This window comes from Dromiciops gliroides, chromosome 2 (genome assembly GCF_019393635.1).
Source record: "Dromiciops gliroides isolate mDroGli1 chromosome 2, mDroGli1.pri, whole genome shotgun sequence".
Taxonomy (NCBI): Eukaryota; Metazoa; Chordata; class Mammalia; order Microbiotheria; family Microbiotheriidae; genus Dromiciops; species Dromiciops gliroides.
In genome coordinates this window covers 216,317,476-216,343,624 of record NC_057862.1, presented here as the reverse complement: position 1 = coordinate 216,343,624, position 26,149 = coordinate 216,317,476, and the positions used below count along the sequence as shown (strand labels likewise).

At 38.1% G+C, this 26,149-nt stretch overlaps 1 protein-coding gene across 1 annotated transcript in view; it reads left to right on the top strand.

Annotated features, from left to right (window-relative positions):
• The window catches only part of TDP1 (tyrosyl-DNA phosphodiesterase 1), a 191,989-nt gene that overhangs the window by 125,600 nt on the left and 40,240 nt on the right, over positions 1-26,149 (top strand). The window contains 1 exon segment of the mRNA XM_043985761.1: positions 7,756-7,858. Within this exon segment, the coding sequence (XP_043841696.1) occupies positions 7,756-7,858 (103 nt within the window).

Genomic DNA, 26,149 nt, shown 5'->3' with positions numbered 1-26,149 from the left:
TGAACTATGAATATAATGAAATATTAGCGCACATATGAAATGAAAAAAGAGGCAATTACAGAGAATCCTGTTTAGTGTGAATGGTAGATTTTAGTGAATAGAACCAGAAAAACAATTTCTACAAAGATGATAACAGCTATGAAAGACTTAAAAACTGTAATCCATGAAATGACAAATCATGTCTTCAGAGAACCTATAGATACAAGGTGTGTTTTGGAGCTGTTCACTATGATTTATGGATTTGTTTTACTTGAATGTTTTTTATTATAGGAGGTTTTTTTCCTTTTCCTTTCTGTCTCTTGGTTTTTAATGGGGGTGGGGGGTGGTAATAACATGTCCTCAAAAAAAAGCCATTGTAACTTTTTTTTTCATGCTCAGAAGAGAATAAAAGTAAGTTCAGAAGGGAGCATGCAGGACAGTTTTGAAAGTAATGTGTAGATTTACATTTATAAAATGAACAGATATGAAAGTAGGATTCGTAGATTAATATAGAATCCTTTTTCATGCATTTGGCTGTATCTGGAATTTTTCTTTTTTGTTTAAGTTTAGAATAAAAAATAAAGTTTTAAAAAGTAAAATAGCATTTATATAGCACTTTATGGTTTACAAAAAGCTTTACAGGTTATCATTTGATCCTCACAACAATACATTCTACAGGTGAGAAAACTAAGGCTGAAATTGGGTAAATGACCTGCTCACTATTACATAGTTGAGTATCTGAGCTAGGATCTGAACTCAGGTCTTCCTATCTCATAGTCTAGCATTCTATCCATTGTGCCATCTGGCTGATATTTAAGATATTTAAGGATGAAGAGAAAATTTTTGATATGAAATACGTTTGCTCTGTCTTTTATCAATAAGCAATTTAGCATTTTCTTATTTTAACTCAGATGTCCTTTAATGTGAGAAAGCCAATGTGTTTAGCAGTCTCATATGGAAGTGCCCTATGTTTTGACCCATTATCATCACTCGGTTTTCCAGAATTGTCTTTTTAATGGCAATTTTTATGAAGTTAGTTATAACAACTTGAACATGATATAGCTCATCAATTTCAACAACATATTGTATATATGTAATCATATGAGCTTCATTGATTATATCTGTTGTTGCATCCCCTTCCAGTGCAAAGCAGGAAGATTTTAGTTTCTCATTTGTCTGCAAAGTTATTCAGACATAAGGACATTTCTCCTTTCTATCATATCTTCTGCACATGCTAGTATTCAAGGTTGTAGGTGATTTGCATCATCAATTTTTAACCATGTAAGCAACTTATGTGATGGTAAACAGGCATGTTTTTGAAAATTTGTTTTTACTTTTTGAAAGCATAGAATTTTCTCTTGGAAAAGTCTTCTCTGCCCCCCCCCACACACACACATATTCTGCACATAGACTTTCTTTCTTTCTTTTTTTTTTTTTTAGTGAGGCAATTGGGGTTAAGTGACTTGCCCAGGGTCACACAGCTAGTAAGTGTTAAGTGTCTGAGGCCGGATTTGAACTCAGGTACTCCTGACTCCAGGGCCGGTGTTCTATCCACTGCACCACCAAGCTGCCCCCTAAAAAATTAGAGTATTTTTTGAAGTATTTTTTGTTTCTTTTTTTGTGAGGCAAGTGACTAGCCCAAGGTCACACAGCTAGTATGTATCATGTCTGAGGCCAGATTTGAACTCAGGTCCTCCCAAATCCAGAGCCAGTGCTTTATCCACTGCACCACCTAGCTGCCCCCCACATACACTTTCAACATTTATATATATATATATATATATATATATATATACATTAGATTTCTTGCTACAGCTAAAGCAGTCATAGAGAGCTCTCCAATAATAGTAGTACTTGCAAATCCCAATAATAAATAGAATGAATTTAATTTTTTGGATTTGGCTTTTTTCTTTTTTTTCCTTTCATTTCTATTCCTTTCTGTTATCTATGTTAATACTAGTTGTAGCCACTTTAATACATTTTCTCCTCAAATGAGTTATAAACCTTTCTATCGTGAAGGTTTATTATTTTATTTTTTAAAACAATAATGAAAATTACAGCTAATTAAAATTAAATGTAATTGATGAGTATAACAATTTTATGTAAACTTTCTCTTATTTCATTTTTTAAGATGGTAAATTCCATCTTCCCACCATGCAACCTAGGAAACTTCTTTCTTCTGTATTTATCAAAATGAATGATATTGAGAAATAGAACAGATATATTATGATGATGGTAATAGCTAGCATTTATATAGCACCTACTGTGTGTCAGACACTGTGTTAAGCAATTTGAGGAAATTGAGGCAAGTAGAGATGAAATGACTTACTCAAAGTCACATAAATAGGAAATGTGTTAAGGCCATATTTGAATTCAGATCTTCCTGACTCAAAGCCTAGTAAGTACCCTTTCTACTATGCTCTTAGTACTTTTTTTTGTTGTTGTTGTTTTGGGGGGGGGGGTTGTTGTTTGTTTTGTTTGCAGGGCAATGGGGGTTATGTGACTTGCCCAGGGTCACACAGCTAGTAAGTGTCAAGTGTCTGAGGCTCGATTTGAACTCAGGTCCTCCTGAATCCAGAGCCAGTGCTTTATCCACTGTGCTACCTAGCTGCCCCCTGCTCTTAGTACTTTTAATTTGATAATTTCCCTTTTTTTTTCATCTTGCTGTTAGATTTATCAAAAAATGAAAGCGGGATATTGAAGTCTTCTGTTATTGTTACTATATGTCCTCTTGAAGCTCAGATGCTGTCTTTGAGTATTTGGATTCTATGACATTTGCAGCATATGATATTGGTTTTGCTGTCTATGGTTCATTTCTGCATAATATAGTTTCCTTATTTATCCCTTTTTATTTTTTGAATGTCTGTTTTTGCTTTATCAGATAAAATGATTGCAACTCGGTTCTTTTTGATTTTCGAATATGTTGGGGTGGGGGAAATAGGTGATGGGGGTCTATAGGTATTCCTCTTTAAGGAATTACAACTCTGGCACACAATCCAATTAGAGTAAAATGGTCTTTTATTTGGGTGCTGGAGAAAGTGTCCAAGAGGGAAATCAAAGATTTCGCCTGGAGGGGAGATGGCTTAGAGACATTTCTCTTTGAATGGAAGAAAGGCCAAAGCTTTTATAGATATATGGGTGACCACCTAGCAATGGAAAGTTCCCTTTGGGAGTAGGAAAAGCCTGAATGAGGATGGGAAAGGCTTGAATGAGGAGTGGTGGTCCTGACTTCTGGAGTTATCACTTTATCACAGTCCCCTGGCTCCTGATCAAGAGCAGCCACACCTAATGGGCATAGCTCCCTTACTTCTTGGGTGTGTCCTTTAGTTTAGCTTCTCAAGGAGAAAGTTTTCTGAGTTTCTTCAGAAAACTAATGAGGTTCCTCAGACCCATATCAGATGTATAATAAAAAAAATTTTTTTCAGCCTCTCAGTTTCATTTTGTGTATGTCTTTGTTTTTTAAATGTTTTTCTCATAAGTATTGGATTGTAGGATTTTTTTCTTATCCAGTCTGCTGCTTTTTTTTTCATTTTATTGGATTGTTTAATCCATTCACATTTAAAGTTATGAGAATTAAGTATATTTTTGTCTGTCTCTAAAATTGATATTTTTCAAGTTATTTTTTTCCTTTTCTCTAAACAGAATACTATGTTCCTTCATTTACTTTAATTTTTTTTAAGATGGCTTTGTTCCCACTGACTCGATCCATTACCTCTTTCCCTTTGGGGTTTTATTTAGGATCTCCTCTTTCTGTCCTGTTTCTATTTAATTATATAATTCTTCCTTCCTTTTTTCCCTCAGTTAATTATGTAGATACCATTTCCTTCCCTCCCCTTCAACTAGACCTTTTCAATAGTTTTCTAAATTTCAGGCTTTTCGTGTCCCTTTGCAAAAAGTTTCTCTCACTCTCTTCATTTACCTTCTTCTCTGTCTGCTCTAGACTTTCATTCTCTAATTCGTGACCCCTGCAATTATCTGGTCTCTTTCTTTTCTCTGTATTCCTCATGCAGTCCATTCTAGGCTTTCCCTCTAGGTGTTTTCTACCTCTTCCTTGTAAGGCTTGCTCCATGGATTCCCATTTTCCTATGTGTTTCACTCCCAGAACAAGGCAAATTATTGAAGGTGTCAAAAAGAATGCTGTCCCGTGGTAGGCCTCTTCCCCCACCTGAATACGTAGCCCACCACTGATCCTATCCTGGTTAATTCCCCTCTCCCACATTTACCTCAAAAATCTACCCTCATTGCCATTCGCCCCCAGGGATGTGAACTTCTCCTGGCCCCCCCAATGAAGGATGACAAGTCTTTTTAAGCATCCATTTCCCCAGGTGTAAGAAACCCACATCCCTTCACAGACCATCTCTCATCACCCACAGGCACATTTATCAGTGGAACCCTCTTCCTCCACCAAAGTAAGTCCTCTTTCCTTTCCCATCCTCTTCCCTTCTCATGAACCACTTTCCTGAAGGCTTTTCTCTTTCTGAGACCACAGAGATCTCCCCTTTATTACTAGCCCTTGATTTGCCTCACACATTTCTCCATCCCCTTCCTCCACTTCTTTGTGCCCTCCCATGTTGTAGTCCCACCAACAAAACAAAAAAAAATTAAACAAAACAACAATAAACCATTGATTTACCTGTAGGCAGATTGTTACCAAGTTCAGTCCAGAGTGGCTCTTGTCTGTCTCATCACTGTTTTCTCTACCAGATTTGTACATTTAGAAAGAAGTCTCTTATACTCTTGCTGTTTCTGTCCTTGCCTGCTGTATTTATTTACTTCACCTTTTTCTTCTGTTGTTTGGGGGTATTCTAGAAACAAATAATTTCTTAATTGGGGTTTTCTTTTTTTAAAAAAAAATCCTTCAAATTCTTGTTCTTATGTCATTGAGTGTGCAGCTTTTTCATGTATGATTAAATTCAGGTTTCCACAGGCTGCATCCTAAACTCCATTGCTCTTCAAAACACATTATTTCATTACCTCCTACGTTTTCCAGTGGGTGCAGAATAGTCTTGTCTTATTTGAATGTTGATTGCTTTGTATTTGAAGGTCTTTCTCCTGGTGGCTTAGGGAGCTTGTTGTCTCTGAATTGAATTATTAAATTTAACTATTATATGTTTGGGAGTTTATAGCTTTGGGATTTTTTGCTGGAGGCGATCTGTGAATTCTTTCCACTGGAATTTCATTTTCTGTGCTTAGAAGTTCTGGACAATACTCTTCTATTATTTCCTTCATTATGGTGTTGAGGTGTTTTTTGTCATTTTCTTCTGGGAGACTTTTGATCCTTAGGTTATCTTTACACACCTGTCTTTGAGATCAGTATGTTCTGTTTACATAGGGAACATTTCCTTTAATATAATAATAGTTATTATTACTATTATTTTGCTTCACTTCTTCTACATTTTTCTTCACTGTTGTGTATTTGCATTTCCAATCTATGGTTCTCTCTTGTATTTCTTTGGTTAGGTTTGCCATTGCAGATTCAAGTTTTTCTATTCTGTTCTTTATTTTTGTGGTGCAGGCCATTAATTCTGTTCTCATAGTTCTCGTTTCTCCCTTAAACCGCTTAGGAACAGCATGGTATGGTTCCATGTTCTGCTGATATTCCACAGGGTCATTTGTCTCATCAAGTGTTAGATTATTTTCCTTTGTTCTGCAATATTTATTCCTAGGTACCTGAACTTGTTTATTAGATATGGGGGCCATATTTCCTTCTGTTGTTAGTTTTTTCCTATTGTTTATCTGTTTATGTTCAAGGTCTTTGAATTCTCAATTTCCCCTTCCCCCCTCTATTTTCCCTTTCACTTGCTGTTTTTTTCCTGGATCTAATTGCATTTCACTCGGCCTCCTTTCATACTGTGCAGTTCATGGTTCACCAGTCTAAGTCTCTGTCCCAAGTGACTTTTAGGTGATTAGAACTGGCCTCAGTTGGGATTTAAGGATGTGTCATATCCTTGGGTCTGCTAGAGCAGCCTCATTGCGGGTAACTTGAGAGATGGGAAAGGAGGTGCTGAGTGATCTCTGTGTCAGTCAGCATCAGTTCATAGGTATATTTTTGTTGTTGTTTAACCTTCTTTTGGGGTTTCCCAGATTATGGAGACAACTGAAGTTTCTTTATCTTTGGTGTATAATTTTTCTGTTTTGAAAAGGTTGGAAAGAGCATGGGGATCCTAGAAAACATCTAGTCTTCCCTATTGTTGCTCTTGTGACCTGGAAGTAACTGCTGATATTTTTTGTTTGTTTGTTTTGCTGGGCAGTGAGGGTTAAGTGACTTGCCCAGGGTCACACAGCTAGTAAGTGTCAAGTAAATTCTTATCTAGCTACTTGCAATATCAGCTTAAATTTCTACTGCTGAATAATAGCATTTTTAATTGGTTAACTTTTTTAAAAATTAAGTTTCATTCCTACCTTTTGTATTAACATTCCTATATGTGTGTGTCTGTGTATACTATGTAAGTTCACACACACACACACACACACACACACACACCCCTATGTAAGTCTTTTAAAATTTATATTTTTAAAAGATTAAGTCTCTTTGTCTTGACCTGGCTGGAAGTTTAGGTTCTACTCCTGAGCCCAGTTCCACTCTGATTGTGCTAGGAGCTCCATTTATGACCTGGGAAAGTTGATCCTTCCTTGGACAACTTGGTAGCCCCCTGTTCTAGGGGTTTTACCATGGTAATGACAGACTTAGAGAGGACAGCCAATTGGCCCTAGCCCATTGTAGCTCAGAACTGCCAAGCTCATGGAGCACGTGCATGCTCAGCCCCCTGGGTAGTGGGGTTTAAAAGCTTGTGCTGCCCCCATGTTTGGCCTGTTTGGTGAACTGAAAATAGAATTGCAGTCTAGAAACTGGGATTTCAGCCCCAGCTTTGATACTTCTTAACTATATAACACTGAGTAGTCTCAGAGCTTCAGATTCTTAATACTCTCTTTTACAGGGGTTATTGTGAAGAAAGTTCTTTGTAACCTACAAATTCCTTAGAAATATGAAACTTTAGTATTACAATGACAATAATAGTAACAATAATAACTAGCATTTATATAGCAGTTGAAGGTTTGTAAAATACTTAACAAAGATTATAATCCTGACAACAACTCTCAGAGGTAGGTGCTATCATTTTACAGATGAAGAAACTGAGGCAGGCAAAGCAGTTAAATAACATGCTCAGGGTCATATAGCTAGTTACTGTTTGAAGTTAGATTTGGATTCAGGTTTTGCTGACTGATTGCTGTGCTCTATCTACTGTGTCACCTAGCTTCCTCTCAGTAATAATGGACCACAAAACCAATCCTTGACTGTACAAAAGGTGATGCTAAATGTCTTCTCTGTTAGTCCTAGACCCATGTAGATTTTCCCTTTTTTTGGATTAGATGGGAAAACCTAGAGTCTTCCTGGAAGAAAACAGAAAAGGAAATATGAAGTGCTTTACCTGGAAATTAGGATAGGTTTGGGGTTATTAATGGCCCTAGTTAAACTCAAGGGCTTGGAGGAAATTGAATTATAGGAGGAGTTTTAAAAAATTAAAATTTTTAAATCAAAAAATATTTTAATTAGTTGCTATTCAGAACTGTTCTAAGAAGCTGCGGTTACCCTAATTAGTGATTAAATATTCAGTCCTTGAGGATTATATAGTACAATAGGATTTTAATTTCTGCAGGAAAGCTAATTTGTGGTTTTTTGTTTTGAAGTTATTTTTCTTTTAGCAGTGAGATTTCAAAAGGCATGAAAAGCTTTGTTTTGCATAACCAGGCTTGTTTTTCTGTTTGTCTTTGCAGTGCGAACTTATCTAAGGCTGCTTGGGGAGCTTTGGAGAAAAATGGTACCCAGCTGATGATCCGATCTTATGAACTTGGAGTTCTTTTTCTCCCTTCAGCGTTTGTAAGTTCCCATAGTACATGAATCAGAGATTGATGGTTGATCCTAGTTATTGAAGTCAGAATTTTCACATCCTGTTTATTTAGCAGTCACCTTCAGCTTAAAATGTATATGGAAAAAAAATTAATATTTTTAAGTTGTCTTCTTTAAGATGTTTCACTTTGACATTCTAATCAGTACTCACTGATGTGTTGTCTCAAAAGTCCTTTAAAATTTTTTTATTGATATCTTTTGTTTTGCCATCACCTATATTTCTCTATATATCCCTCCTAATTCATCCCTCAAATTTCATGAAAACCATCCAACACATCAGAAAAGCCTGATATATGTAGTGCGCCACAATTGTGGACTCGCCTCTGCAAAGGATTGGGGAGGAGCTAGCTTCTCATATCTTTTCTTTGGGACTAAGCTTGGTTGACATGGTTTGGTCTCATTCAGGTTTTTTTGTTAGTTTGGGGGTTTTTTGCGGGGCAATTGGGGTTAAGTGACTTGCCCAGGGTCACACAGCTAGTCTGAGGCCGGATTTGAACTCAGGTCCTCCTGAATCCAGGGCCAGTGCTCTATCCACTGTGCCATGTAGCTGCCCCCGGTCTCATTCAGTTTTGATGGTTTTGTGATTGTTCTACATTGTTGGAGTCATTTCAAATGTTATTTTCCTGGTTCTTTCCACTTCATTTTGTACTCATTCACATGGGTCTTTCCATGCTTCTCCATATTCATCACATTCATCTTTTTTAATTAAACATATTTGAGGCCTTGTTGATTACCTTCAGCCTGGATTACCAGTGTGTGACCATTGCACATGCTACAGCTTCTTGTGAGAGTTGGATGACAGGTGGACACCAGAGGTGGATGAGCAGCCCTGAAAAGGGCACCAGAGGTGCTAGTCCTCCCTGAACACCCGATGAGTTAGAGGGATGTCTACCCCAAGCTTGTGAAAACTTTCCCCAGCAGAATGGGCAGATGAGAACAATCTGTTCCAGTGGCCACGAAGGCAGCTAAAGCAGGGGTATGGAGGACTTAGAGCTTGGTCAGACATTGAAGAAGCCACTGTATCCCGGGCCATCGCCAGTCGTGCTGACTTTTGTCTTACCCCTGGACTTTGGTGACTATGGAAGAGAAAGTGAGGCTGATGACTTTGTGCTATTCGGCCTCACTTAAATTCAATTCATGCACAAGTCAGGACATCACTCCTGATGTCATTGGTCCTCTTGGAAAGCAAAAGGTGAACAACAACAATTAAACATAATAAGATTCCATTACTTTCCTGCCTTGGTTAAGCATTCTCCAGTCAACAGCTATTTAACTTTGTCTTTGCCATAAACATTTTGGTGTGCATAGAACTTTTCTTTTTGTCAGTGACCTTTTCGGATTTATATGCCTAAACAATGGAATCTAAACATAAGTACACTTAGAGCAAAGCGTAAGTATATTTTAGTCATTTTCTTTACCTAATTCCAAATTGCTTTCTGGAAATGAAGATACTAATTGACAACTCTACCAACAGTGCCCTAATTTCTTCCTTTCCATCTCTGGCTGGGTTATAGTAAGTCTTCTGCTTTTTGCAGCATTAAGTGAAAATAGGGAAAGTGTTCTGCCCAGAGCGTATGTAGCCTTTGAGTTCCCTTATCTGTGGACTACCCCATCCCCACCTATTTCTTTTCACATGGCTAGACCAAATCAGTATCTTCTACTTCTTGCTACAGGGTGGGGAAGGTGCAAGGGGTGTGATGACAGAATAATCTCTGTGTGGGATGCAGGTACAAGCTAGTTGGTCTATTTCTGCTGTGGCTAGATTGTGATGTTGGAGAAAGGATACCAAGTAACCACATAGTGTTCTCCAGTGTTAATTTTTTAAGGCATTTACCATGTTTAAACTCTTGCTTTTTTTGGCCTGTGGATTCAACAATAATCTTTCTATGCCTGATATGTAAATCTCCTTTGTTGTTGTTTTTTTAAGAGTTTGGGGAAGTAGATAGGGAGAAAAGTTTAGTCTTCTATATTATTGGTCACTGGGAGGGTAATGGTTTGCATAAATGAGTAATATGGGAACCTTGAAAGTACTGAGCATTTTCACAAGTGCAGTCCTGCGCAGGATACATGTTGATACTGATGAAGTTGGGGGCTTCACTTAAACAGTTATAGTTGAGTGTCAGGGTGCCTCAAAATGGATAGATTGTGGTGGTGTAGTAATCTGCCTAAATGTATCATTAAGTCCTATCAGCAGTTGCTTTTGAGTGGTATAGAGAAATACTATTTTTCAGTAATCTTACATTTTAGTTAGGGAATATAAACTCATGAACATTAAATAATGCTGCAAAATTTACATAACAATTTGGAGTAGCAGTAGAACCTTTTGGGAAATCTATGATTTTACTGCAGTAGGAAGCTCCCAGGGAGAAACTTATTGCACCAGCAATTCTCCATGGGACGCTTGCCTTACAAGTACAATACTAAGGCCTTTCTCTAGTACAAGCAGTTCTGCTGTGATGTGACATATACATTCCCAGAAAGCTTCAGTATGTAAAATCGTGCCATAAAAACCACTGAGTTTATGGGGGAAATGGAGTTAGAGGAACAACACTTAAAAACTTCATTAGTGGATTTGGAGTCTGAAGACTTGGGTTGGAATCCTGGTTCTACCTCATATCAGCCTTGTGATCTTTGGGAAGACATTTACTTTCTCTGACTCTCGGTTTTCTGATCTGTAAAATGGGAATGGTTTTCCACTTCCTACCCTACAATGCAATGTTTTTGTATTGTGCATATATCTCTTCTTCTCTTTTAGTTTGTGTAGTCAAGAATTTACTCATCTATAAAGAATGAATTATATACAGAATGCATTGTTACTTCATTGGGCAAACTAAGGGCTTTTGGGAAATTTTTATTATTAAATGTTCTCTCCTTATACTGAAGAACCAGTGCTGAACTTATATGTTTAAAAATATATTTTGATAACGATATTTCAGTAAAAATAGAACAGTAATCCTATGTATTTTGTTTTATGCATTTAAAACTATTATTCTGAGGTGTTATAGGGCTTCACCAGACTGACAGAGGGTTTTATAATGCAAAAAGGTCAAGGACTCTTTAAATTAAATAGTTGAAAGATAAGAATTTTCTTGAATTTTGATTTTCATTGAGTCCTGCCCATCTTGATCATGAGATAGGGATAGAGATGGGACAGCTAGGTGGTACAGTTGATAAAGTGCTTAGAATCAGGAAGACCTGAGTTCAAATTCTGCCTCAGACACTTACTAGCTAGTGTGACCCTGGGCAAGTCATTTATCCCTGTTGGTCTAAATTTCCTTATTTGTAAAATGAGCTGGAGAAGGAAACAGCAACTGATTCCAGTATCTTTGCCAGAGAAAACCCCAAATGGGGTCATGAAGAGTCAGACAAAAGTGAAAAGACTAAACAACAGCAGCAACAGAGATGGAAAGTAGACCTTTGATTTCATTAGTTCAGGGACCTCCCTGGTAAGGAAATTCCCTCTACAAATACAGGGTAGCACCTTCTTCATAACTTATAGTCTTAGAGAGTTGCTGTGGGCACTTTGAGGTTAAATGACTTGCCCAGGGTCACACAGTTTATGTACATCAGAGGTATGACTTAAATCCAGGTCTTCCCTGACTCCTGGACCAGGTCTGAATCCACTACGCCTGGCAGTGAATGATAATTTTACTTCTGCGGTCTATTTTTTGGACAACATTAAACTATTTTTTTTTTACCATAGTATGTTAAGAATCATGAAATATTAAAACCAGAAGGGAGCTTCAAAATCATTTAGTCCAGCCTCTTCATTTTATTGATAAGATAATTTAGCTAGATAGATGAAGTGCCTTGCTTGTTATTCAGTTAGTTAGTGACGATCCAATTCAACAGATATTTATTGAGTAATGACCAAAAGATGCTATACTAGGTTCTGAGCAGCATTTAGCCATAATTTAATAAAAGCTTATCGAATTGAATTGCCATTAACTGACTGAAAGGGGGGCACTTTTTTTTCCTTTTAAGGAAATGGCAGTCTAGGGAAGAACCAGATTTCTTCTTGCCTCTTAATCCAGTGATTTTTCTATTGGATCACCGTCATTCTAACGGAAATAAAATGTGGGAATTTTCCTTAAAGACCACTACTTCCCATTGTCCTTTTTGGATAGCTTTCATTGCTAGGAGTTTTTTCCCTTTCTTCAAGGCTAAATTTTCTTTTTGGTAACTTTTGCTCATTGTTCCTAGCTCCATCCTCAGAAGCCAAACAGAACCATCCTGTGATAGGAGAAAGATCTACCATAGTCCCCCTCCATGTGGGTTGGACTGGTTCTTTCCCTTAGAAGGCTGAGGCTTCCTTGACTCAAGGGACTAAAGGCTCAGGCTGTCACTAGAGCTTGCTGATCACCGAAGTACAGAAAATCATGAGATGCTCCAGCTCACACAGATACTTGACCAGCAGACAGCAGTGGGCACTTTAGGGGCAGAGGAGTTAACTCTCACCTGAATCAATGTAGTATCCTCAGTGGGGATCCTTATTGAATATCCTTTACCTCTTTCAACTAAGTGAATCTCCTTTGATTCACTGTCCAGTGTTCAAGTCTTTTGTTTCCTTCCAATATCAATCCTAAGTATCTAGGGAAACTTCAGGCCTCTTCTATAACATGCCTAGTCTCTTTTCTGTGTGATCATCTTCTTCATGGACATTAGTTACTAAGAGCACAGGATTTGAAGTTGTAGGACCCGAGTTTGAATGATGACTGTCACTTAGTACCTGTACAGTCATCACTCTGCCAGTCATTGCACTTTTCTGAGCCTCAGTTTCCTCAGTAGTAAAAAAAAAAAAAAAAAGACATTGGACAATAGCTAAGTACCTTCATAAGAAGTTGAAAGCTAGGTACCTTTAAAAAAATCTGTTTATTTGTACTTTCTGGTCAGATATTTTATGTAAAAGAATTTTCTCTGCATCTGTTTCTTACATACACAGTCCTATACTATCATTTCCTATCTGCATTGCATCTGTACTAAAATTATGGGCAATACAAAAGAAATTGAAAATGTGTCCCCTGCCCTTGAAGAGATTTAAAGACTTTTGAGGGAGATGTAATAAATATGTAGGAAAGTAGAAAACACAAAGATGATCAGATATGTTTTGTACCTAGTAAATAGTGGTATCAACTTAAGTAGAAATGGAGGGTTCATATTGTTTTAGAAAACCACAAATTCACATTATCTGTTGTATTTTTGTATATTTTATTAAACATTTCCCAGTAGCATTTTAATCTGGTTCCCTCAGTGAGTTTGAAACCTCTATAATGAGACATTAGTAAATTTAGTCAGTGAGTAATTATCCTAGTTATAATGAATCCTTGCCTGTTATTGAAGTTAAAAAATCTTGATTCCATATCTGTATGTCAACTTTTAGATTTTTTTTCATTTAATGATGGCTTTTCTCATATTTAACATTGCCAGAATCTTCACATTGCCTCTGAGAGGTTTTTTTGCCAAGAGAGCAATTTGTCTATCAGGAAATAAAAAGACTGTTCTTTCCTTTGGCAAATATTCCACTTTCCAGTTTTGTTAAAAATCACCATTTTTTTCTCCTAAGTTTGCAGGCTCCCAGCCATCATATAGACCTTTTTTAATAGAAATCACCCTTCTGGCCTCATGTCAAGTAGATTTTCAATTCTTTTAATTGCGAGAACACATTTTATCCTCTTTTATCTCCCTAAGATGCCTATAGGACAGTGGTAGGATTTAGGACATGTTTATTTCAGACTGGGAGAATTTAATTGACTATTATTTCTGCAAGAAGAGTATATGAGATCGTACATCTAATCCTTGTTTATAGTATAAAGCTTTATTTAAAGAGGGGGGGAGGAAAAATCCTCTATTTACATAACACATTGCAATTTACACAGTGCTTTCTTCACAACAGTTCTGAGAAATTAATTAGTGAAAATATTCACCCCATTTTGCAGATGAGAAAATAGTTCAAGAGGAGGAAGCAGTGTGCTTCCTAAGGCCACATGATTAATAAGTGGTAGAACTAAGCCAGGTCTTCATCTGTAAAATGAAAAAGGTTGGACTGGATTATTGGTTGTCAGTATGGTCCATGGATCCTTGGGAGTACCCAAGACCCTTTATGGGGGTCCTTGAGGTCAAAACTATTTTCATAATAATACTAAATTATTTGCCTTTTGCACTCTCATTCTCTCACAAGTATACTGTAGTTTTCCAGAGGCTACATGACCTGTGACTTAAAGATTTAGCTGTAGACATGAAGACTGAATGCAAAATAAATCATTTTTTCAATTTTTCTTTCTTTTATTTTTTTCCAACATGACTAATATGGAAATATATTTTACATGACTTCACATGTATAATGGGTATCATATTGCTTACCTTCTCAAAGGGTAGGGAAGAGAGGTTGGAGGGTGGGAGAGAATTGGGAACTCAAAATGTTTAAAAGTGAATGTTAAAATGTTACTGGGGGGGCAGCTAGGTGTCACAGTGGATAAAGCACTGGCCCTGGATTCAGGAGTACCTGAGTTCAAATCCAGCCTCAGACACATGACACTAGCTGTGTGACCCTGGGCAAGTCACTTAACCCCCATTGCCCCGCAAATAATAATAATAATAAATGTTATTGGGAAATGTTTAAAAAAGCAATTAAAATACAACAAAGCAAAAAAAGAGAGAGAGAAACTACATGAAGACTGAGTTCTCAGCAGAATTGTACTTTTGCTTTAAAATGGATGAATCTGTAGATGTAACTGGATTTGCTGTTTTGCTTGTATGCATCCAGTATTAGCACCAACTGATCATTGAAAATCTTCTTTACTGAGAATGCTTGGCAACAAACACAAGTGGTACATAAATACTCAGAGTGTTGAATAGGTGTTTTGAACTTTGTGATTTATCCTGAAACCACTGTGTGGCCATTTGCACTGATCTTGCAAATGCTGCAATGGTTCAAACTTCTGGTGTCTTAGCATATATCATACTAGTGTCAACAAACTATACTATTAGGAATTGCATTCTTTACTACCAGGGACTCACAGAAGTAAAAAAGAATTCAATTTCGCTTGAGAATGTCCTTGGTGATGGGGGCAGCTAGGTGGTGCACTGGCCCTAGATTCAGAAGGACCTGAGTTCAAATTCGGCCTTAGACACCTGACATACTAGCTGTGTGACCCTGGGCAAGTCACTTAACTCTCATTGCCCCGCAAAAAGAAAAAAAATGTCCTTGGTGAAACAATAAATGTTATTAGTTTTATTAAATGTTGACCTTGAGTACATATAATAATTCTGTGACAATATAGGTCTTCCAGCTACATACCCAAGTACGGTGGTTGTTGTGGCAAACACTTGTACAATTGTGTGAAGTTGTGAGCTGAAGTAGTCACTTTTTTCATGAAACACCACTTTTCCTTGAAAGACTGATCGACAAACTATGCTTACTTGAGTAATTGGCAGATATTTTCTTGAGAGTGAACAAAGTGAGCCTGTCACCTCAAGGAAAAGAACTGACAGGATTTATTGCCAGTGATAAAATTGAACTTCTCAATTGAAAATTAGAATTTTGGAAAACTTGTATCAGCATTTTGAGCTTGAGAGTTTCCCGAGATTTGAACTTTTCTGAACTTTTCTGATGAGATTAGTGGTGATATTAGTGAATGTGCTTTTTTTTTTTTTTTTAGTGAGGTAATTGGGGTTAAGTGATTTGCCCAGGGTCACATAGCTAGTAAGTGTTAAGTGTCTGAGGCCAGATTTGAACTCGGATCCTCCTGACTCCAGAGCCGGTGCTCTATCCACTGCACCACCTAGCTGCCCCCTGAATGTGCTTTTTTTGATATTGCAAATGAAATGTGTCAACATCTGGATGCTCTGTATAACTCATTGAACCAATATTTTCCAAGGGACCAATGCATGATGTTAATAAAATCATGTATGAGTAAAAGATCCATTCAAAATGCAAAAGAGACCAATGAATTTTAACAGAGTATGTGACACAGTATACAAAGTTCATTGATATGGTTTCTAATTCCATATTATATGTAACCTTTAAAAAGCTACCATTTGCACAATTCTGGTATATTATCAAAGAAGAATATCCACAGTTATCTGAAAAAGCAACTAAAATTCTCCTTCCTTTTCCAATTACTTTTCTGTATGAGACCAGATTTCCTTCATAATCTTCAACCAATGCAGCATTAAAACAAATTAAATGCAGATGTAGACATAAGAACCTCTTTTATTAATTCAGATATTAAACAGATTTGCAAAATTTTTAAACATTTTTTGTTTTCCAAAATATAATTATTTATCATTAAACACCAATATTAAACATTAACATTAAAAATAGTATTTGTTAATACATAATGAATTTATTTTTAAATGAATAAAATTTTAAAGATTTAGCAGTTTTACTTTCTAATATGGTAAATATCAATATATCTCATCTCAAGAACAAAAGTGCTTTGGGCTCCTCAGTAATTTGGAGGAGGGCAATTGGGGTTAAGTGACTTGCCTAGGGTCACACAGCCAATAAGTGTCAAGTGTCTGAGGCCAGATTTGAACTCAGGACCTCCTGAATCCAGGGCTGGTGCTCTATCCACTGCACCACCTAGCTGCCCCCTCAGTAATTTTTTAAAATGTAAAGGGATCCTGAAACCAAAAAGTTTGAGAACCATTGGACTAGATAGCTTAGGACCCACACTGCTCTAAATCCTAAATCTTGCTCTAAACTTCAAGCACAGGCCTTGGCCTTTTCTGCTTCCCCATTCTGCCCTCAAAATCGTGGTAGCATTTCTTTGTTGCTAAATGATGCAGTGGATAGAGTCCCTGGCCTGGAGTCAGGAAGACTCATCTTCCTGAATTCAGATGTGGCCTCAGGCACAAACTAGCTGTGTGACCCTGGGCAAGTCACTTAACCCTGTTTGCCTCAGTTTTCTCATCTGTAAAATGAGCTGGAGAATGAAATGGCAAACCACTCCAGTATCTTTGTCAAGAAAACCCCATATGTGGTCAGACCCAACTGAAAAATGACTGAACAACAGTGACAACTTGGCTTTCTTTCATTATAGGATTTTTATTTTTATTTTGAGACTAAATCTCCTTATGTTTCCTAAGCATTTTTTTTTCCAATTTGGGCTGGTTCATCTCTCCATGGGCAGCCTGGTGACCTGCCACTCCAGGGAGCTCACCATATTAATGTTGGATTTAATGCAGACTCTGGATTGGCTTTAAGCCCTCTTTAGCTCAGAACTCTTGAACTCAAGGGGCCCATCAACCTCAACCAATAGCAGGAATTACAGGCATGTGCTTCCAGGCCTGGTCATGAATAGACTTCAGTCAATTAATATCTTAAACCTAAATTACCAAATCAGCTAAATCATCTCTGCTGGTACTACTTTACTGATGTAATACAAGAGAAAGAGAATTTTTTTAAAAAGAACTCAAATGTAGCATGCCTTTGAGCACTGTATGTGCATAACACTCACATTTCTGAGTTACCAGAAACCAGTGTTACAACTTTTGTTCTTCGTGCTGCTAAGTTGCCCGATCACGAGGCGTTCCAGAACACATATTTTTGCTATAAATTTTGTTTGTGGTGACCTTTTGCATCTAGAACATTTCAATCTTTAATGTTGCCGAGTCTTTCACCTCTAAGGAAACTCAGAAACTTTAAAAAAATTCTCGTCAGCTATGAGAATAAGAATCTGTACTCAGAATGCTCAGGGTCAGTGATATGCAACATTTCTTAGGGTTGCAAGGTATTTCTCAGTTCATGCCAGGAGACAGGGATGACATTGTTTACCTACTTGGATTGGGGAACCACCCCCCAGATGTAAGACCTCTGGTAGTTGATTGGGAAGACTGGAAGTTCCAAGATAAACATATCCTGAATTGCCCCTGTTTTTTATGCTCCTTTTAAACGAGTAAAATAATTAAGCCTTAAGCTTATAATAATTCATATTTATATTTTGTATAACATTGAAATTATTGCATTTAGTCTTCTTAACAGCCTTTTAAAATGGAGATATGTAGTATAATATACATATATGTGTATGTATATGTGTATATGCATACATCTATACTATGTTCCAAAACTCTTAGTTCAAGGACAAAGAGGAGGATGTGGAGGGAGGAGAGAGAGAATTACAGTAGAAGAGAATAAGGGAGAGAGGGAATGAAAGAATATGGGGGCGGGGCAGTGGATAGAGCACCGGCCCTGGAGTCAGGAGGACCTGAGTTCAAATCCGGCCTCAGACACTTAACATTTACTAGCTGTGTGACCCTGGGCAAGTCACTTAACCCCAATTGCCTCACTTAAAAAAAAAAAAAAGAAAGAAAGAAAGAATATGGGGGAGAGAGTGAGAGAATATTGGAGAGAAAAAGAAAATTTAAGAGAGACAGAGAATGAGAGAAGGGAATATGAGAGAATTATGAGAGAAAACAAACTTACATAAACATCTTAAAGTTTAGGGAATGGTTTTACATATCTCCTTTAGTTCATTGTCACAGCTATTCCCTATTCTTCGGAAATGGAAACTGAGGCTCAGCAGCCTTTAATAATTTTTCCACAAACACTTAGCTAGTAAATGGCAAATCAGGGACTTGAACCCAGGCCTTTCTTACTCTCACACTCATTGTCCTTTATGCTAGACCACATATTTTATGGAATAAGCCCACCTAGAATCACATAAAGTCAGAGACCTAAGAAATCATCCAATCCAGCCACTTCATTTTACAAATAAATAAAGTGAGACTTGGAAGTTAAAGTGGCATGCTGTTCCATTGAGCAAAAGCTCAACGGTCCTCTGGTTGCAGGTGTAGTTAATGTCAAAATCTATTTTGCCCTTTTTTGTGTATTAATAATAGGTGATATTAGAAATGTAGTATATAGTACGTTAGTAACAACACTGATTATTATTATAATTAGTCATAATTGGAGACTTTGGTATTCATAGAGTGCTTTACATTTGCCATTTCATTTGACTCTAGACCTGCTTTTACAGTTTAGGACAATGAAGCAATAGTCTAGGCGTTTTGTGATGAGAGCTTGTACCAAAATGACTGCAGGGTCAGAGGAGAGAAGGGGGTAAAATACAAGAAATATTAGGAAGGTATACTCACCATGGTTTGGTAACATTGATATTTCAGGTGAGTACAGGTATGTTTCTGCCTCCAGTTTGTTACTCAGAGGGATTGTGTCAGCCTGCCTTCCTGTCAGCAACATGGTAGGGACTTAGAACCAGCAGATCTCCTCCCCCACTCCTCTCCATTAAGAGAAGCACTGGAGTCACTAACTTCTATTCTCAACATGGCCAAAAGAAATGTCATTATATTTTCTCCTAAATCCTCTCCATATTTTTGTCCAAGACTCCCATCATCCTAACAGCCAAGTTTGCAACCTCATTGTTATCCACCACTCTTTACTCTCACTCTTCCCCCATATCTAATCAAGTTGCCCAATCTCATCAGTTCTGCTTCCCCTGGCGTCTCTCCCATCTATCCCTTTATCTATTTTCATACCACAACCATCTCTCACCTGGACCCTTTGCCTTCCAATCTGATCCTTTCGTTAAGTCATTCACCATTCTTGGTTATCCTCCATACAGCTGCCAATGTGATTTTTCTAAATCACAGGTCTGATGTCCCCCTCCCTGTGTCTTTGCATAGGCTGTAATGCCTTCTTTACTCACCTCTGGCTCTCAAAATCCCTTTATTTCCTTCAAGGCTAAACTCATTCCTTTGCTCATCTCCCTAGCTGCCAGTGTCCTTCCCTCTGGATCACTTTGTTTCGATGTTTTGTATCGTTTGCTATGTACAATGTGGGTGTTCTCCTCAGCTAGTTGTAAATTCCCCGAGTTTCAGGGACTGTCACTTTTGTCTTTGTATCCCCACCTCCTATCAAACAGTTCCCTGGTTAATAAATGCTTATTGACTGATTGATTGAAAAGAACACTTGTAGGTAATTCCCAACTTATTATTAGGTAATAGCTATAGAGTTAGAAGAGATCCTACAGATCGTCTAGCCCAAACCCCTAATTTTATAAATGAGGAAATTATGGCCCCGAAAGGTTAGCTCACACAAAGTCATATAATAACTCAGCTATAACTTGAACCCAGATCTGATTCAAAATCCGGTGGGGTTTTCCCCCATATTACACTTTTTGTTAAGTAGGGATTAACTTTGAAGTTTTAGGATATTAAGACAGCTGGCGATTTAAAACGAGCAGTGAATGGAGCACTGGCCTTAGAATCAGGAAGACTCATCTTTATGAGTTCAAATACAGCCTCAGATACTTACCAGCTGTGTGACTCTAGGCAAATCACTTAGTACTGTTTGCCTCAGTTCCCTCATCTATGAAATGAGCCGGAGAAGGAAATGGCAAACCACTCCAGTATCTTTGCCAAGAAAACCCCAAATGGGGTCATGAAGAGTCAGATACAACTGAAAAATAACAAAACAACAGCAAAAAAAAAAAAAAAAAACCTGTTAAGACAAAAGATAGGACAAATAAGTTTTAATGGGGGTGGGGGAGACTTCCTGTAGAAGGTATGATAATAGCTGAGACTTGAAAGAAGGCAAACTAGTCAGGAGGCCGACCTAGGGGGAGAGTATTCCATGCATGGTACCTAGATAGAGGATGGGCTAGTAGGAGAAAGACCAAGTTGGTATTCAAATCTGTATCTTGATATGACCACTGTGTTATCAGGAAGCACTGGGTCCTACCCACCCCCAAGAAGCTGTTAGGGTTTTGCTAGACTTCATTAGATGCCTAATCTTGCTATCTCGTTTCTTTATTCCCTTGGGAGAGGGGGCTTTGGGAAATCGACTAGTTGCATCTGCCCAGACTGGCAGGAGCAATCAGGGCATTTCAATCACCAGGAAAAAGGCCAGTGATAAAAAGGCATGGTCCCTGGGTTCAGCCACATGCTCCATATCTGCGGTGGTCTGCTCGAGCCTTCCCCAAGAGACCTCCAACAGCTGCTTAAAGCTGCCTTTGGTTAATTTCACCATACAGCAGCTGTTTGAGTATCCTGTTTATACTATGGCTGACCTACAAAACTTTCCTGTAACTAATGTTCCTTCTGTGCTAGTGAATGGGCAAATACTCCAGGAATTTGGGGATTAGTCTTCTTGAATGGGATGAAGCAACTCCAAAAAGCAATCTGTGACCATCAGATTAGGTATAGGTCAACTATATTGGAGGTGGACCTCTGTTGCTGTTCTTTATATAGCATTAGGAGATAGTGGGTGGAAAAGACCCTGGATTTGGAGTGAAACAACCTGATTACTAAAGTTGCCTCTGCCCCTTACTAGCCATATGATCTCAAGTAAATCACTTACCAATATGAGGCTAGCTAGGCAGTGGATGGACCTAGAATTAGGAGGACCTGAGTTTGAATATGGCCTCAGACCCTTACTGGCTGGGTGACCTTGGGCAAGTCTCTTAATCTGTTTGCCTCATTTTCCTCATCTATAAAATGAGCTGGAGAAGGAAATGGCAAAACCATTCCATCAATATCTTTGTCAAGAAAACCTCAACTGGGGTCACAAAGAAGACTGAAAAACAACTGAATAGCAACATGGCTGGACCTGCAATTCCTAGGAAGATCACGTTGGCAGATGAGTTCAGGATGGACTGGAGTGGGGAGAGTCTGGAGACTGAACAGTCAGAAAGCTGTTGCAGTAGTATTACTCTATGAGTGCAGGGATGAGGGCCTCTGCCAGGGCAGTGGTTGTGACTGTGGAGATAAGGGGATATATACAAAAAATGTTGGGAGGGTAGAAATGATTAGACCTGGTTACAGTTTGGATACATGGGATGAGCTTAAGTGAGGAGTAGAGGGTGACACCTAGGTTTTGGAGATAATGGTATCCTCAACAATAATAGGAAAGTTTGGAAGAAGGCAGAGTTGAGGTGAGGGGAGATGTGAAATGGATGTGAAAATGTGTTTTAGAAACCATAATGTACCACATAAATGGGAACTTATTATGCAAGCTGATGACTACCATTGTTTTAATTTCCTTGTCAGCTGCTGCGTCTTTGAACAGTGTGTTCTCTGAGGATTCAGTAGTGCTCTTTGAGCATTCTTTCAGGGCAAAAAACCCTAACCTGCATATAGGCTTCTATGTAGAGCATACTGCTTTAATTTGCTTCTAATATAAATATACACTTCCTGCCCACCCCTCTCCCCTCCCCAATAACCACAAAAAGTGGAATGCTGCTTGAGATTTGTGCTGGAACTTGGTATGGAGCTCAGATAGGTGCAGGGCTGAAAAGACTCTCAAATCAATTAGAGGGGAAAGCTGGCCGTTTCCGAGCTGCGAGATGGATCCTCCCTCTCACCTGATGTTTTATGCATTGCATTGTCTTTTCTATCATAGAAGCATCTGCAGCATAGAAGCATCTCCTTTGGTTTCAAAAATACCCAGAAATACCACAGATGATAAATAAATAAGAATAATTAGCTGAAGGCCTGAAATTCTTTTACAAAGAGATTGAAGGACAAAGAAGCCCCTTTATGATAAACTCTAGAATTTGGAACAAAAAGTGGCACTCCAAGGACAGAAATGCTCATTAACTCTTGTCAGAATTGGATGGAGCCAACCATCCTGTGACTCCAAAGCCAGATAGACACAACAAATCAGAAACACATGGTGAGATGTGTAGGAAGGCAGATGGGGCGTCAAGTGAATCATAGTGAGCTTAAGAAGCTAAGAGAATTTATCCATGGTGACTAAAGAAGGGGAAGAAGAAAAGGGCTTGTATTTAACAGTGACTGTGATGGCCATTAATCTTCAGTCTGTTTCTCTTCTCAAATGTTTCAAGTTTTAATGTGTTGCACATTTTTTTCTCATACTGACCTCATTTGCCCATAGCATTTTTCAGATCCTTTTATGGGTCCTCTATCTCACAAGAGATAGAGCATCGTCGGGGCGGGGGGGCGGGATTTCTTAACCCTGTTAATAAGATGAGCACTAAATCAGGACTCCTGAATTTGAATGCCAGCTCTGTTAACTTACCTCCTCCGACAAGTTGCTATGTGGTGAAATGGGTAGAGTGTTAGGAGGACCTGAGTTCAAGTGCTACCACAGACACTATCTGGGTGGCCCAGGGCAAGTCACTTAGCCTCTACCTGCCTCAGTTTCTTCAGCTGTGAAATGGGCATGTTAAGGGTCAAATGAGATCATATTTGACAAGCACTTAGTTCACTCCCTAGCACATAGTAGATGATGATGGCAATGACGACGATGATGATGATGACGATAGCAGCTAACACATATATAGAACTTAATATGTGCCAGTACTTTACAGATATTATCTCATTTGATCCTGTCAACAACCCTGGTAGGTAGGTACTGTTATTATCCCCATTTTACTTATGAAAAAAATTGAGATAGGATTTGTTTTTTAAACATTTATTTAGTCCTTACTGTGTGCCAGGCACTGGGCTAATCACCCTTATAACTATTATCTCATTTGATCCTCATAACAACCCTTGGAGATATAGATGCGATTATTATCCCCATTTTACAGATAGGGAGACTGAGGCAAAAGGAGGGTAAAGTAACTTGCCCAGGGTTTCTGAGGCTAAACTTGAATTCAGGTCTTCTTGACTTCAGGCCCAGGGCTCTACCAACTTCACAACCTAGCTGTCCCTAACAGGTACGTAATAAATCCTTGTGTCCTTCATTTTTAAAATAAGAGGGCTTGAATCAAATCATGTCTAATTCCAACTCTGTAAGGTCATTGAAACTCCTCCAAAGTCTCTTGTTGTAACTTTGGGCAAGTCATTTAACCTCTTAGTGCCTCAGTTTCCTCCTCTATAAAATGAAATTATTACCCTAGAGGGTCTTGAATGACCCTTTTAGCCCTGTGAACCAGAATATGTCTGTGCTGAATGTGAAAGGTAGGGTATTAGAGAGAAGGAGCAGAACCAGGTAGATTTAAGGATATTACACCAATGTCAGGCTTTGAATGATTGTTGGAAACTTAATTTCCCCGATTACCTTCCTCACAGAACCACCCAGAAATGCTCTGTGTAATATAAAATGTAGCTGTTCCATTCATTGATTCACTCACTCATTTAGCAACTATTTATGGGCTCACCCTGTGCCAGTCACAGGGGTAGAAATCGCTGTGTTGACAATCATTGTCCTCCTTGATTCTTTAGTTCTCATGAACTAAAGTGAAGTGAGAATTAGCCCCATATGTGGGTTCTACTTTCTGCCATGATCCCACTGCAGAAGTCTCCAGGATTTATTGATTAGAAAGATGCAAGTCAAAACAATTCGGAGGTACTACCTCATACTTATTGGATTGGATGATAGGCAACAGAGGAAAATGACAAATGTGGTAGGGGATATGGGGGAAATGAGACATTAATGCACTGTTGGTGGAGTTGTAAACTGATTCAAACATTCTGTAGAGCAATTTGGAAATTTGGCTAAAGGGCTATAAAGTCATGCATACTCTTTGTTTTTGTTTTTTTGGTGAGGCAATTGGGGTTAAGTGACTTGCCCAGGGACACACAGCTAGTAAGTGTCGAGTGTCTGAGGTTGGATTTGACCTCAGGTCCTCCTGACTCCAGGGCTGGTGCTCTATCCACTGCGCCATCTAGCTGCCCCGTGCATACTCTTTGACCTAGTAGCTACTACTAGGTCGGTATCCAAAAAGAGATTTAAAAAACCCAAAAGATTAAAGGACTTAAATGTACAAAAAAAATAGTTATGGCAGCTCTTTTCTGGTGCAAAGAGTTAGAAATTGAGGGGATGCCCATCAATTGGGGAATGGCTGAACAAACTGTGGGATGTGATTATGATGGAACACTATTGTGCTATAAGAAATGATGAGCAGTATGCACTCAGAAAAACCTGGGAAGACTTACATGAGCTGATACAAAGTATGATGTACTGTATACAAAGTAACAGCAATATTGTAAGATGATCATCTGCGAATGACTTTGCTGTTCTCAGCTATACAATGATCCAAGAGAACTCTGAAGGACTTATGATGAAAAATGTTATCCATACCCAGAGAAAGAACTGATGGTGTCTGAATACATATTGAAGCATAATTTTTTTAGTTTATTTTTCTTGAGGTTTTTTTGGGGGGGGGGTCTGTGTAATGTGGAAATGTTTTGCATCACTACACTTGTATAACTTATATTGAATAGCTTGCCTTCTTAAGGGGGGAGGGGAAGGAAAAAAGAGAATTTGGACCAGAGAGTGTTTTTTTGTTTTGTTTTGTTTTTGGACCACAAAGTTTTAAATTAATTTAAGAGGTTAAAAATTGTTTATACATGTAATTGGTGAAAAATAAAATTCTAAATAAGTGAAAAATTTTTTAAAAGAAATCTCTAGTATTGTTGCCTTTTAGACAATTTTATGGTACTTTCCACAGGATTATCAACTTTCTTTTTAAAAAGTCATAATACTCTGCATACCTTTTTTTTTTTTTTTTTTGGTAAGGCAGTTGGGGTTAAGTGACTTGCCCAGGGTCACACAGCTAGTGTCAATTGTCTGAGGCTGGATTTGAACTCAGGTCCTCCTGAATCCACGGCCATTGCATTATCCACTGCACCACCTAGCTGCCCCTCTGCATACCTTTTGAACCAGCAATATCACTACTATTCTCCAGAGAGAATCCAAGAAAAAGGAAAAAAGACCCCTATGTACAAAAATCTTTGTAGCAGTTGTTCTTTGTGATGGCAAAGGATTGGAAATTGAGAGGGTGTCCATCTGTTGGGGAATGGCTAAACAAATTATGGTATATGCTTGATGGAATACAAACATGGTAAAGGAGCTGGGTTCAGAAAAACCTAGGAAGATTTATATGAACTGATGTGAAGTGAACAGAACGAGGAAAAACACTATATACATTAGTAGAAATATTGTAATGATAATCAACTCTGAAAGACTTAACTACTCTGTTAATGTGATCTAAGACACTTCCAAAGAACTCCTGATGAAAAATACTAACCACTTTCAGAGAACTGATGAGCTCAATGTAGATTGAAACATTTTTTCACTCTATTTTTCTTGCTTTTTTTTTGCAACGTGGCTAATATGGAAATATAGTTTGCATGATTTCACATGTGTAATGGGTATCATTGCTTATCTTCTCAATGAATCAGGAATGATCTGAAGCCGGGGTGGGGGGAGAAAATTTGGAATTGAATTTTTTTTAAAAGAACATTAAAGAATCATTTTTGGAAAAAGAAGGCATAATGTCCACAAGAACTCAAAGAACTTTTTAGTAGCTCTGGACATACATACTAAGAGTT